This window comes from Apis dorsata, unplaced genomic scaffold, assembly GCF_000469605.1.
Source record: "Apis dorsata unplaced genomic scaffold, Apis dorsata 1.3 scaffold_631, whole genome shotgun sequence".
Lineage (NCBI taxonomy): Eukaryota > Metazoa > Arthropoda > Insecta > Hymenoptera > Apidae > Apis > Apis dorsata.
This window is the reverse complement of record NW_006263826.1, coordinates 1158180-1174444: the sequence shown is the minus strand read 5'-3', so window position 1 is coordinate 1174444 and position 16265 is coordinate 1158180. Positions and strand designations below refer to the sequence as shown.

At 29.3% G+C, this 16265-nt stretch overlaps 1 protein-coding gene across 7 annotated transcripts in view; it reads right to left on the bottom strand.

Moving 5' to 3' along the window:
• LOC102673696 overlaps window positions 1-16265 on the bottom strand; it is a 57698-nt gene that overhangs the window by 15880 nt on the left and 25553 nt on the right. Inside the window, exon 1 of one of the 7 annotated variants that reach the window (XM_031513284.1) lies at window positions 4929-5104. The exons of 4 other annotated variants lie outside the window; for them this stretch is intronic. In XM_031513284.1, coding sequence (XP_031369144.1) covers window positions 4929-4968 — 40 coding nt within the window. In that variant the 5' untranslated portion in view covers window positions 4969-5104. Of the gene's footprint in view, window positions 1-4158; window positions 4898-4928; window positions 5105-16265 lie in introns of those variants that run through there. 2 more of the 7 variants (XM_006621598.2, XM_006621595.2) reach the window with 2 other exon arrangements.

Sequence of the window (16265 nt, the reverse complement as noted above, 5' to 3'; positions counted from 1 at the left end):
AAAAAAAAAAAAAAAAAAAAAAAAATATTCAAAATATTATCGTTAAATATGTTTTAACTCTAAATTAATCTTAATTCAACTAAAATCGAGTTAACTTTGAAACGAAATAATCCTTCCAGTTATTACAGCAGTATTAAAGAAATTTGTAATTCATAATTTTTATAATTTGTTGAATGATTAACTGATCCTTGGATAGAAAAAAGTATCATGACAGCAGAAAAAGGAAGGTAGGTAAGTAAGTACTAGGTTGAACACTACTTGGAGCGGCCCACTTTCTTTACTTTCACACTGCCGCCGTTCTTCTTTCGACGCGCTTACTCTACTCAGCCTTTGTAACTCGACGACGAGAAACGGCCTATGGCGGACGTGCACGCTTGCCGTTCGTGCACACGCATTGCACATACACGCGTGTGCTCACGAATAACTACTACCACTACCGCATAGAGCTGTCACGGCAGGCATGTATGACCGTTCGCGACATGCAAGAGTAGCATCGAACAATTTCTAACGGGTTTTCGTTCCTTCGCATCCCAGAGTCAAAAGAATACGCCGCAATGGGTTTTTTTATGCTTTGAGGCAATTTTTATTCCTTCAATAACACGTTGGACGAGAGATTTATAATATAATCTTTTTAAATTCGATAATTTTTTTGCTTTCTTCTATTAATAAATTGAAAGATAGCACGGATGGAAAAATCAAATATCTGCAAATAATATTTTCGTTTCTCGTTTTTTTATCGATTCGATAATTTAATCTATTGTTTTGTAAAGCGATAAAATGTCTCCAAATTACGAACATTTTTGTACGATTATACAACACACTTATCGCCTACAATCTATGATATAACTGTACCACCCTCTACGTTAATACGTAATAATGCGTAAGTTTCGATCGCGGAAGGAATCGATAACTATTTGTTGAAGAGAATATTGGTATGCAAATAAAAGGAGTTGTGCTCGAGACTTGGTTGAAAAAACTATTATAATGGTGCTCGTTAATCATACACGAAATAAATGTAAAGCACCGTCAATCGTTATTGAACATCCTCGGTTCGATGCAAAATATCTGGTTAGAATGATCAAAAGAAATACGATCTGTTTGCCAGTACTTCTATTCGTGAGCGAATATTAATAATGATCGCATAGGAAATATTTATCTACATGCATTTAATATATGAATAATACATTGTTAAAAAAAATTCATACAATTATAAATCATATTTTATATTCATCAATTTTGAAAAATATTTTCTTTAATATACCAAAAATATACCATTCAATGAAAAATTTATTATCTGTGAATAAATATAAGATATAATAAACCGATGTTGAAATGAAATTTTTCGTACCGTTAATTGCATTATCCGATTATTGTTCTTTTGTAAGTTACTTACATGACTAGATGCCCTTTCATAAGTCACTTTGTAATTCAACGCAGATCTGATATGCGCGATAATACCTTTGTTTAGAGTTTAGATCGTCGTTTCTATGTGCACACAGAAAGAGAAACGAGGTTTGCATGTGTTTTCTAGTCAAACAGATGCGTCGCATAGCCCTATGAAAGTAACTATATGCTTTCGACCAGGACGTAAATAGTTACGAGCCTCTTGCCGTAGAATTTTAAAGCGGACTTAACGTCTGCTTCGCTCTGTAATACATTTCATCCAATATCCAACGCATTTAGCAAGTTCCAGAGCTGATTTTTACATATAGATTTTCTTATTGGTCACAATTCGTATTTTAGTTCTTAACCAATCATACATACATCGCGATTAAATATATGACGACTCTTTGAATCGATGATTGGCTTACGATAGGCGATTTTCGCGCCCTCTACAAAGCACTTTTAAAGTGAGAAAAGAATTCTGGATAGTATGGGTCAATTGAATATTTCGACTATAGTTCAATTTTAGATATTTAGATGGAAAATATTTATAATATGCAGTATTGAATCTTAGAGATATTATGGCACCGTGATTATGATGCTTCGACTATGCAGTAAATGTTCGATACATTATCTAAACGGTAGGATATGTATGTTGAGGTTAGTATTGGATGTCGCAAGGGACCGTCTTGGTAGAGTCGTAAATAGTTACGTCGATGCTGTCGTTGAATTTTAAGTCGGGGGGGAACACGCATGACCGACCAGATGATACATAACACGTAGAATAATGTAGATTAGCTGCGGCAGGAGGCTACAAATGTAACTTTAATCTCTTGGTTAAAACTAACGTTTGTGTAAAATTTTTCTATTATTTTTCTAAAAATTTTTCTAAATATTTCTTTCAATATTTTTCTTAACAATCATTTGCTATTAAGCAAAGAAAGAAATTATTTGATTTATTTTTAATTTTGTATTTAATTAATAACGAAAATTAATTGATGTATTTAATTGATGACAAAAAAAAATTATCTACATATTTTATATATATTAATATATTTTATTTGTTATAAAAATTCTATCTTTTATTACATTACTTTATATTTCTTTGATCGTATAATTTTTTCTTTCTTTAAAAGAGAGCGTGTGGGCAGTTATATCTGAATCGTCCTTGAATATACATATATAAGTAAGAGGACAAGGCGCGAACCAGTAAGAAGAATATGATATAAAGGGATCTTAAGGATTTTGATATGCTTTCGCGAGAAAAGTCAGTAATAATTGGCCAATGATATTAAAAATAAAATAAAATTCAATTATTGATAAATTAGAATAGAAATATTTAAATAAAATTGTTTTTATCATTTATTTTTTTGTTTTATTATTTATAGAATTAATAATATATAATTGATTTATATATAGTAAAATTTTATAATCTAAAATAGATTTGTACAGTTCAAATGATACTGTTAGTCTGTTACCGATCGAAGGTTAATGCGGTTCTCGCGATAATAACTCGATATGTTTTCTGTTCATAAATTTGTGCGCATATGTTACGTTGTTTAAAGGAAAGAGAAAGAACGAAGTCAGACTAAAACCACAGTAATATGAGAAGAATCGCATAAAAGCAATTTTAATCTATTTTAATTCTATTAATACTTTCCAAATTAAATGTTTAATTTTGCATGAATATGTGAAAAAGATTTGAAAAAATATCATTGAATCGTTGTTCATTTCTTCATATAGTCTATTTTCATTAAATAAAAGAAATTTTTTATTTCTTTATTTTTTTTTATTTTTCTGTTTTATATTTCTGTATATATTTTTTTTATTATTCGTTTAAGTATATTCTCGTTAGAATTAAACATTATTAAAAGAATTTGGAATAAAATTCATTCTAGAATTAATAATTTTCATTTAATTTAATAAATATCTTTAGCTTTAGTTGGAAATGAATGTATGTTAAAAAATGGATAAGATACACAGATTGGCTCCATCATACGTTACGACTCTAAAGTATACAAAATCGATAGTGGCTAAGCAATCCACTTAATGGCATTCCCTAAGCAGCCGCTGAACGTGATAAATCGAAGGCTATGGACTATTTAGATATGCCGTAACAATATATCGAACCGTTGCTACAATACTAGATAGAAGACAGATTAAACATCGGATAATATCTTGATCTCACTCACAAAATGAATTACTATTTATACATACAATTTACTCAATATTTTTATATATAGTATATAAATAATTGATCAAAAATATGTGTCTTGATAAAATAATTGATATATTGTAGATTTTTCGTATTGATATATATTTATGAAAAAAATATTTTTATTGTACAATTTTAACCTTAAGCCCGCATCGTTCTCGTTATTTTGTTTCAGTAATATCGTAATATTACAAACAAAATATATCATTCTATTTTCAAATTTTATTCCTTGATTGAAAAATCAAAAAAGAAAGAAAAGAGTTCATTAATCCTCAAGAGTAATACCCACACAAAAAAAATTCAAGGTGCCAACATTTATCTTCGGATTACGTTAGCCATTGATAATAGATGCTGTGTCATAAGCATAAGCGCATAATATCGGTACTTATTCATCACAAGATCGTCACGCGCTATATTCGACGCGACAAGGGAGGAAAAAAATAAGTCTCGTAGAGGGGTGAAGGTGGGGATAAAGAGTACGTGAACAAATAGGTGACGTGCGTAGATGGAGGTTGCTCAACTTGACATCGCTTTCGTGACGTCATATAAAATCACTTTACCTCGAGACGAAACCAACTTGTCGTTGCTGTTCACACGATGTCGATGGTAGAGATGAAGAAAGCGAGAGAAAGAGCTGAAGAGAACACTGAGATCCACAAAGAAAAGAGTGAAGAGACAGAGAAGAGAGACTTCAAGAGGAGACAGTCTTCGCAAACCTCACTCACTTCCACCGACTGGCAAAGGACTCGCTTCTTTGTTCTTCCTTCCTACTCTCGCAGGCACTCTCAACTTTACCACACACTCGGCTGACTAACGGAACGAAGTTAATCGGAGCACGTTAGATTTGGCGTCCCTTCGTCACTGCTGTCACTACACTATTAGTATATATGTATATGTATATATATAGATATCAGTCATAACATAACGTTTCGATAGATCACTACTGATTGCACTTGGTATATTCGTATACGACACATTAACTCTTTCTACGTGAGACGATTGACGGACGAAATAGGAAGGAAAGTTGCGTGTATTATATACAATACACGTATATAAATGTATATGTATATCTCTTGCCGGTTGTATACACACACTTACACACATACGTATGCATGAAAGAAGAAGAAAACACTGTGAACGTATTTCGTGTTGTACGTATCGAATAGCTCTCGCTCAACATTCATTCGCAAGCGAGGCCAGTGCACGACTGAGCGCGTATGCGAGCCGACACCGGCCGAGCGTGTGGCTCGCGATGCGGAGATACCCGACCGAACGTCGTACCGCTACGACACGAGTTCCGAGTCCTTTTTCCCCCACCAAGCTTACTCACTCTCATCGTCACCCCTCTGTCCTCTCGACCACTCGCCCATCCTCTACGATTTCTCGTCTCCTCGCCGTTCTGGTCCCCTTTGTATCTTCTGCTTAAACTCGTACACATCCTTCGGTATACAAGTTATATATGCACATACACATTGCAATATTTGTCCTACGATGAACTTTGTCACTGAACACCTATATATGCTGGAATAAATACTATTTTTTTCTCATAAAAGATTTATCGCTTTTGATAATTATTGAAGAGATATGAAGTATAGGTTTGATTAAATAAACGAGAGGGGAATTTTAAATGATTCACGTTCAATGATTTTTTTATATACACATGTATCTCGAATCAATGAATTTTCACATTATAATACCATATGGAGGGAATAAATCGTAATATATTTAATCACAAGAATTAATCGCAACAATTCAAGAATTTAATTTCTTGAAATTATTTATGATTGAAAAATTATTATCCTTATTATTTTCGTCAAAATATTCGGAAAGAAAACAATGATTTCCACGGTGAATATGAGCACGCGGGCAGAACCAGTGAACCAAATGAACTGTCCGACTGGTTAGGTGCTTTGCGTTTGATTTAATGGTAGATAGGAAGAGTACATTATACCGATGGCATACGAGGAATTTAGTAGATGTATGCGCGTGTAAGTACCGTAATGCGATATGATAATGCGCCGTGCGCTTTTGTGCGAACGTCCACGTGAAATATTGTAGTGTGCGCGCATACATACAGCCATCCATCGTAGTATCGTATACAAACAGGAAAAAATTTTCTATTCACGTATCAAAATGTTAAACCTGTCCTTTAGCCTTTTGTTTGGGAACATCGTTTCGCCGAAGCTTACCCCATAGTTAAATCAGTTTTTAACAGCGAATTCTTGCTTCCGTTTCTCCAATTATGCGGTTAATTCGATTTATGCATATTCATTCATTGCCCGGTTCAATAATCCGACTTTCGATACATCTAACGATATTACATTTTTTTTTTTTTAACAATATTAAAATAGTAAGTAAATATTATTATTTGAAAAATCATTTTATTTTATTTATAAAAAAAAATTCATGAAATTGATAGGATTTAATATAATAAAATTAAGCATATTATACATTTAATCTATGATCAAAGCGAAAATATAACAATGAATGTTTCGAATCTATTTTGTATTTTCTGTCATTAACTATTCCTTTCCTTTTATCAAGTAAAAGTAAACAATTTTTAATAATCAGAAATCTGTATTTTATTTTATTATTTTCTTTTTTTGTAGTTACACTATATACGTATATACACATTCGAATATAATGGAACTTAGATCTTCCCGCTTTTCTCGGCTTTGATGTAATCTAATGAGAGTATCCAGCAAGAACTTGGCGACTGCCATCAACCGGTACCATCTACAGAACAGCAAAGGAGGGGTGATAGAGAACAGCAAGAGGAGAGGGGGAAAGAACGAGAGGGTTAAGAGCACTTTTGCGGCGAGTCGGAGATGCCCCGTGTGTGTTTTCTTGCCAGGTTTTAAAGAGGCCGTTACGTAAAAGCAACGAAGAAAAGATGACTCCTGTAGGATTTCTTTTTTTCTTATTTTTATTTTTTTTTATTTTTTTTTATTCGAGAAAATAAGACATCTCTTACTTTCACTAAAAAATTGATCGTTTCGAGTTTATTTTCGGTTTTACATTTTTCAAAAAATTCTTTTGTGAAACTTTTTCATTGGAAAATTAGATGAAAAGGAATTAAGAAAAAACGAATTAAGAAAATGAATATTATCGCTATCATATCGTTTCGAACATTTTATATAGATTAAGTGAAAAAAAGCACACGTGTAGAAATAGATGATATGCAACTAAGGAGATTATCGATTATTAATTACGTAATGGACTAACGAAGACAAGATGTTTTACAAACTCGTTATTTACCGAATTACAATTTTCTGGTTATATGCCTTCGCCCACTCATATGCAAATTGTACACGATTATAGACAATATGCAACACGCGTTACTGTACAGAAACAATTATTATGGAACAACGAGCAGAACATATCGAATTACTCTATGATTATTAATCGATATTCAAATTAAAATCTGTGAATAGATTTTGTATTTTTGCGACATAAGAAGTATGACGTTTTTAGATTACTTTAATTATCATTATAAATCATTTAATAATCATTTGAAAATTTCTATTAACTATAAATCATGATTATATATCATAACAGCATTTAAGTAGAGATTTTTTTGACAATGTAAATTATTTTAAAAATCCATTTTAAAAATCCATATTCTCAAGATTTAATCCTTAATATCTTTCAAGTGAAACAATTTTAATATATATATATATATTATATTTCTTGTTTCAAGTTATATCATAATACTTTATTCCGTTCGAATGAAAATTATTTTATGAAAAAAATTGGTTAAAGGAAAGAGGAAAAATAAGAAGGATATGACATAAAATGACAATATGGTACAAAATATGATACTAAATCTATGTATTTGTATCAAACTAATAAATTTCTAAAAAAAAATAATCTTAGAATCTTTTCTTGATGATATAAAATCATATACTATTATTATTTATTTTATTTGAATGCAAAAGTATATTGATAAAATACATATCATATATATACATACTGAACATAATTGATAATAAGTTAAAACATCGATATATTGGATAAATTTAATCTTGATATTTCATTGTATGATGTAGTCATCATCTTTTATTATATTATTACATAGTTATATTTATAATTCTGTCTTATTGCAGTATAAGAAGATCATGGATAATATAAAAATATAATGATAATACAAAGAAATATCTATATGTCAAGAGGATAGATTCGATCTGTTACATTGAACGGTCAACGACGTTTTGACTGGTGCGCATTCGTATCGCGCAACACGTGACTAAGCACCGAACCAGTCAGCCTAGCCGGTTGAGTGGGAAAGCCTTTTTCCTTGGTTTCGTATACGAATAATGACAGATAACAGTATTGAAGAAGGTGTATAACATAATTGTGATGCGAATTAGAGTCTTCTTTTAATAAAAAGAAAAAGAAAATATCTAAAAAAAAATATATATTGACAAATATACTTTTTAAAATTATCAAAATTTTATTGCATTTGAAAAATTTGTCAAATTCTAACGAAACAAAATAAATCAAATTTAAAAAACTATGCAAATACTCGATATAGATAACTATATAGATTTTCGAATTTTTCAAAAAATCATCTTCTTTGAAATTGTGTTTAATTCGAGATCAAGAAATTCGAGCTTGAGCAAGTGCAACTTCGTGCATTGGTTATGTGGTTATTCAATTTCGTGGCAACGAGATATGCGGTGCCGAAGAGAAAACGAGTACCGCTACGACATGAGTTCCGAGTCGAGTCGTTTTCCCCTTCATGCGGTTTCCTCCCTTCCACTTCGACACCTGTCCCCTACTCCGCCCCATCGATGCTTTCCATCCTTTTCTATCATGTATAACCATTGCTCTTTCTCTCTTTCGACCATTAGTGTTGTTCTGCCATTACTATAGACCTTCTTCACTCCTCGGTCATCTTTCGTACACTGCAATTTTTATTGGTTAACAGCTAAGTATAGCTAAACATAAAAATCAAACTTCATGGAAATTCTTGTTTTTTTTCAAATTTTTGAATACAATGAAATAGTAATCAATTTTATTGTTACGTGTTATCATATGTTTTATTTTCTTTTGAGAGAATATAATTATTCATGTAAAAGAAATTTGTTAAAAACCAAAGGATTTTGCAATGAAAATAAACAAATTATTAATCAACTATTAATATACCAATAGAGATAATCGGTTCTAAAGCTGAGAAATAAAGATCTTTTTCTCCTTTTAGCTAGAACAATCTCAGAAACTTTGATAGTTTGTTCAATTATAAAACAGCCGAAGTACAACGCTCCCAACAGTTCTTCGCTATGAACGAGTCCTGATTCGCGTTTTTCCACTCCTCCCGATACACATATATTCGCCCTTCCCTTTTATGCACGTGTACAAATCATACTATAATGCGATCGTACTCATTTCACGCAACTTTTTTAACCATGTTTTTATAAATGTTTTTCGAATGCCACAAAAATTTTTCTACCTGATATATTATATTATATTATCTATGAAGATATTTAACAATAAATAATGACTAAAAAAATAAACTTCAATTTTTCAAACAAAATAGATTGAATAATATAAATAATGAATAAGAATTTTGAAAATAGCTTTTAAGTGACTTTCAAATATTAAGCACAACGAGTAACTGTAAAAAGTTTAAATTAAAATAGATTGATCGGTTGAAATTAAAATTTATGGAATGGAATTTATGGAATAAATAAAAATTAAATTTGCAATCTATATTTTGAATTATCTAATTGAAATATTATAGTACAATTAATATATTAAATTACAATACATTAAGTTTTCATTGTTATAATCGAATAGTTCAAAACAATGGATTATACAAAAAAATCATCGATAAATTGATGTTCAATAATATGCAGAGAATTAATTGAAATAGTTTAAATTATTGAAATCCCAAAATAAAAATAGAAATTTTTTTTCGAACGCAGAAAGAAAATTCGGTATATTTTAAACAGGGACGAGGACTACTCAATTCTTCTATCCTCGTTGTTAGTGTATTCATCTTCGTTGCTCTACGTTCCTTCGTTCCTCTCTCGTTGCTGCCGAGTACTTCTCTATTCGAAACGCTCGATATTTTAATTCTTGCCGATCGACCAACTCTCTTGTGAACTACCTTCGTCCATGAATATCGTTCTCGCTCGAAAGACGCGCCGGAAATATGGAATATCGATGACACTTCAAGGCAAATAATTTGCGTGAAATCAGATAGGTGACTTGAAGAACTACCGGAATTATTTCTTCGTGGATTTAGTTAATTAAATAAATAAACAGTTGAAATTCATTTTTCTCATATTTTAATTTGTTAAAGAACATCAGAATTGAAATCTAATAAAAAATCAAAATATAAAATATATAACCAAAAAATTCTAAATTTATCATATCCTATTATTAAAAAATTAACTATTATATTAAAATAGAAATTATTATAGAATCGAATATTTGTGACAATTATGACAAATATAATGTATATATTGTTAACGATCATTCAAATGAAATTCGAATGCATGGTAGAACGTGATATATTTTAGATGCTCGTTTTTAAATAGATATTTGAGGGAAAATGAAAGAAAAATGAGTTTGTGTGATTCACGTTGCTCTATTTCATCTCTCGAACTTCATCATTTTTCTCTTTCTTTGTTTTGCTCTTCTTTTTTAAAAAGAAAAAAAAAGAAGAAAAATCTTTTCTTTTGATTCATTTACCATTCTTCTTTGTTGGATTGTCACATAGTAATTTTTTTAGTTCATTCTTATTCTAATTTTATATACTTTTTCTATAAAACACTTATAGAAAAAGTATCCCTTTGTCATTAATTATAAATTTCCTCTTAAAGAAATTTTTATTTTTCTCATTAGATTTAATTTTCTTTCTGCCACTCTTTTCTCCAATACATATTTTTATTATTTTAATTAGTAATACAAATAACATAATATCGTAATATAAATAATATCAATATACAATAATATTTTTTTTTATCAAATGATCAGATTATTTTACCTTTTTTATTCATTTTATTTTCTTCTCCTTCTTATTATTATTAATATATAGTATATTTACTCTTTTTCTCACTCACTTCATCGTCAGACATTCTTCTCATTCTGTTTTTCTATTTCTTCTTTTCTCTTATTCATCGATTCAGTTTCTGAACACCGATTGTACCATCTTTCTCGCTCTCTTTACAGTTCACATCCATTCTTCACTTATAGATTCTCTACTTTCGTCTTTGTTCCGCTTTTATTCGTCTGTCTTTTTCTTCACTGTTGCCAGAGACGAATACATGGACATGTAGTTATAAGCACCTATACATTCTCAGCGCGTCATTGTAGACCAGTGAACAGCCGGCTCAACCGAGGACGAGACGACCGATCGATTTTTATGGTGTTTCAAAATTCTATGCCTAGTTTCTTCTCAGAAACTTAACCGTTTATATTGACCTATCGATATGACCTTTTCATATTCATCTTTTATTTGATCTTATATTTTTTTATTAATCTTCATGGATTTTAACGTTATATTTATATATATTTTATATTTTATAATGAGAATTATTATTTCTATATTAAAAGTATTATTATAGTTAAAAATTAAATAATAATGAAAAAAAATTAATGCAGACAGAGAAAGAGAGAAAAAAATTCTTAAAATTAATTAATGATGCACGATCATCTATTCTCTGAACAATAAATTTTCATCTATAATCAATTTTCATCGAATCTTGGAGAAATCATTAATCTTTTAATTAATCTGAAAACTGATTAACATTGAGTAATTCCTCTATAGAGCGTTTATTGAAATAAGATTAGCGATTTTCTTGAGTTCATATTGAAGAGTTCATTTTTTACTAAATCACAAAATATTATAGATTAAAATCATTCTACTTCTTTTATCAATTATCGATTTTTCTTTTCAGTCATAATTTTAAATACAACAATATCTTTTTGATTTATCTATATTTGATTTATATGTTCTATCAAATTATATGATAACAAATAATTGATAGTAATTAATGGTAAATAAATAAGAAATAAATAATTATATTTTTGCTTAATGACCAATGAATATAAATAGTTAAAATTATTTTAAAACTTTTGCTGATGAATGAAGTATATTAATAAATTAATAATACATGGTAAATTATTATTTACAATAATATATATAAAGAAAAAAATATATATCAAATATATAAAATAATTAATGAAAATGTATTTTCGACCTGCTTCAAAGATTATTGCTTTAATGATTTTCAATAGAATCTCGATTCTATTCCTCTCTATGTGTTAATCCCTATTTTTTATCTCAGTTATTAATCTCTTTTATTGACGCAAAGTTCAGACCTTTCGAGAACTTTCCAAGCTCTGTAGTTATTTTATCGGCCATAAATTTTCGATTCATTTAAATTTTCCTTTTTTTTCTAAAAATCTAATTTTTCTTTTAAAAATTAATGTTTTTTTTTAGTATTATAAATTTAATAATATTTAAATATAAAGAAAGAATCAATTGAAAAAAAAAAGAAAATGATAAGTGATCAATACTTATTTCGTAGAACCTATGCATATACTATACTATAGCATTCAAGTAAAGACCTTGTAGGTATCGTATCCTGAGGATTCGAAATCTGATCTCGCTATACCCCGTAGGAACACAAGATTTGTGGAAGTGTATATAGCTAGTAAGAGAGACTGTATATACGGTCTTCTTTCAAATCGATAAACAGGCATTTTGAAAATATTGGTCGTTTTTTCATATACATTTACCACTCTTATAATCAGATGTATTTTTTTAAAAAATTATTTGATTAATATAAAAATTAATTATTTATTTCTATGAATTTTTTTTAAATTAATTTAAGACCATGCGTAAATATATAATATTGAATAAAAAATTTATTTTTAACGTAAATGTGAATTTTCGAGAGAACAAAGAAATTAAAGATCATTCACAAAGCAGTTCATTAAATAATAAATATATTATGTATTATATAATAAATATGATATATATATATATATATATATATATAATGAAAAAAAAAGAAAAAAATTTCACTTTCTATGGAAGACGTTCGATCTTAAAACGAATTGTGCGACCCTTACCTTTCTAGTTCGACTTTCACTAACGTTATAACTATTAAAGATTCGAAGGATCAGAAATACCATGAAGTACGTGGTTTTTATAGCGTAATGATAATAATTTCGAATATTCGATATCGAGCGATGACTCGTTAATTTCAGCGAACACAATCGATAAATAATTGAAACATTTTATTAACTCTATCGCGTCATCGTGAATTCCGCGGAAGTATCGATTAAAACACAGATTCCATTCTTATTGTGTTTAAACAAGCTGAAAATCACATTGAAATATAAATATAAAAATGTAAAAATTGTATGTTTAACATTTACATTCCACATTATTATTTCAATAGAAGACAAAATATGAATTAGAATGGATAAAACAAAAAAATTAAAATCAGATTGATTACTTTCTAAATTGACGAATTTGATTAGACGAAATTAACTAGGACGAGTTCATTAAAACTTGACGCGGAATCAAGCGTAAAACAGCTAGCGAATCAAAAGAGGTTAAGGACCTTCCTTTTTCCCGCTCTTTTCTCGTTTCGAAGGCGACTTTTAAAGGCTAGTTTGGCCCCGGTAATCGGATTATTTTGGTGTGGCGCGTAAAACACGTTCGTTATCGGAAGAAGTTGTGAAGGGGGACACGATACGACTACACACCGCAGTGTGTTTACACGCGGGAAACGACACTACCTACTACTAGGTAGTATGTAAGTACCTACACAACCAACGAAGATAGAACGAGAACGACGCCGCCGTCGTTTGATAGGCGGCGCTGTCGGCACCGCCAGCTTTTCACAGTTAGTCGCGCCATGCCAGAAGATCGATCAGTATGGATGGTCTTATGCTTGATATGCTATTGAGTTCGTATTATTTATGAATTACGATAACGGAATTGCATCGTTTCATTTTCTGCGAACGTGTTTAATTTATGTATCATGAATTAACTTCTGAAGATTTTAGAAATTGAAATTATAGGGAATCTATAAAGATTTTATTGATTATAAATAGATTATACTATTTTAAATTTAATATATTATGATAATAAAATGATTGTTTCAATAATTCGTTAATTAAAAGAGTATAAAATTCTATCTATGGTGTTATTTATGAAATTAATTGTTTTACTTTTAAAATTATATGTATATATATATATATAAGCATTGTTGTAAAGGAAGATTGAAAAATGAACAATACATATAATCAAAGATAATGAAAAAAAATTCGATTCGATGCTTGCACTTGCTATAAAAATAAAACACAAATAACTGCTAGCTAAATAAGCAATGTACGCTCTGATAACTCGATATTTTTTGATAGATTAGGACTTGAAATATCTTTCGAATCGCGATACATACATATGTTCGTTTAATTTTTTTTTTTCGTTTCTTTGTTTTAATTTAAGATTAGATTCAATTCAAGAGATAATAAAAATGATAAAAATGATTTTTTACTTTATTAAAAATTTTATATAAAATGTATTAAAATATTATTTAATTGTATAATTACATTATCAAATGACTTTTTAAAAGAGTTTTATTAATTATAAATAATATATAAATAAATAATAATACTTTTAAAAGTGATATTTTTGTTGAAAGCATTTTATTAAAAATTCGCTGATCGTTATAACGATATAAATATCACAATGAACTTCTAATGAAAATGGTCGTACACAAGTAAAAAGCTGTTCTTCGTGTCGCCACTCCAACTTTTCTTTTCTTTTCTTTTTTCTCCTTACTTACTCCCCCTTCTCTTCGTCACTCGGCATTTCCCCTCAATCTCCTAACTCCATCAACTTTTCTAGGGATCTAACGGATAATATATAACTTTCATTCCTAAACTATACAAGCCATATTCCCGCAGACATAAGTTTTAACAAACAATAACTTTAGTTGTAGTAATTGCGTATAACATTTACATTTTTTTTCATTCTTTTTTTCTTTTTTTCATTATATTTTTTTCTTTTTAGTAGTAAAGATATTTATAAATGGAAACAAGATATACCAAGAGATATATTATAATTACGATGAAACACGCAATATTGTTAAAAAAATGATAAAAACAATTTTATGAGAAAAGAATTGTGAGAAATAAAATATCATTCGGTCTAAATTAAAAAAAATATATCGATTATAAGAATGAAACAACAAAATATTCGATTCTAGATGATAAGAGGTTAGTTTCGTCCGGCATGGACGGAAAGAAGTGAAAGTTAATTTTTAAACAGGCTGTTACAAAAGCATAATTGCATAGTTAGCCAATCAGGCGATCATTGTTTTGAACGAAATGATAGATGCCATCAAACTATCATTAAAGTTGCGATTATGTAAGCGAATAATATTGAGTATCGAAAGGGTTTGCATCTTTCTTGCGAATAAACCTGTATATATGTATAACGTTACCACTGATCACGCGTTATTAATACATATTGAAGAACATGTGTCAGCGATCATGATTTATTATCGGTCAACCACTACTATTTATGCATATTCTATCAAGATTAACTTCTTCATTGGAACGCATTCATCATTTATATCAGATCATAATTATTAGAGATTATTTAAGAAAAATTATAATTTCATCTAATATATTATTTTTTTTTATCGTTTATAATGTTAAATATTAAATATATTTTTTATTCGCATGATTATAAATATTACGAACCGGATTTCCATGAATGTTATCGATTAGTTGAAAGCATTGAAATGTAAGTTAGAAATATTTCATCGTTGTTTATTCAACGTGTTATATTATAAATCGACATTTTCTATTAGATACAAAATGTGTAGTTGGAAAAATGATGGTACGGTTCAATGCATCAAAGCAGAGCAATCGTTTGTCGAATGAGTGGTATACTCTCGTCTTTATTTTCAGTAGCAGCGCTGGTTATTTTTAGATAGGTTTGGTCACCTTCGAAAGCGTTCTCTCATCGAACACTATGTATATTCGACATATTGATATTCTAACTTTATGTCGTATTTTATACGATTGTTGAAACTTTTTAATTATACCTATGTTAATTTATATTTTTAATAGATCAATAATATTGATATTTATATTTTATCAATAAATTAAATGATCTTAGATACATGTGTCCTTAATATAACATGTACACAATGATACAAAAGAGAATGTAATTTTCAATTTCTTCTTGATTTTTTTATTTGTTACAAACTTGTTACTCTATTATTTCATTTATATTACATTCAATTCAGAGGAAATCATTGAGATAAAAGTCAATTTTCCCAACATATATCAAAGAAATGAACCTGTTCTTTTATTAGTGAGCAATCGTGATTGCAAGCGTAACTATTAGTTAGAGTACATCTCATATGGCTCTCGTATCCTTTTCCCGTGACTACAATGCAGTGACGTACGATCGACGGTGATGATAACAGTATTTACTGAATTTTCTTTAGTGTTATCTTCACAAGCTTCCGCAACGTCCGTGTTTCTTTCATTAATTTACACGCGAAATTTGTTAACCTTCTGTTTATGTTGTTTGACGCGGATTAGCAAGATTTTCTACTTCTATTTTAACCTTTACGACCAATAAGCGCCATTATGACTACATCCATTCGTTGAGCTTTCCAAA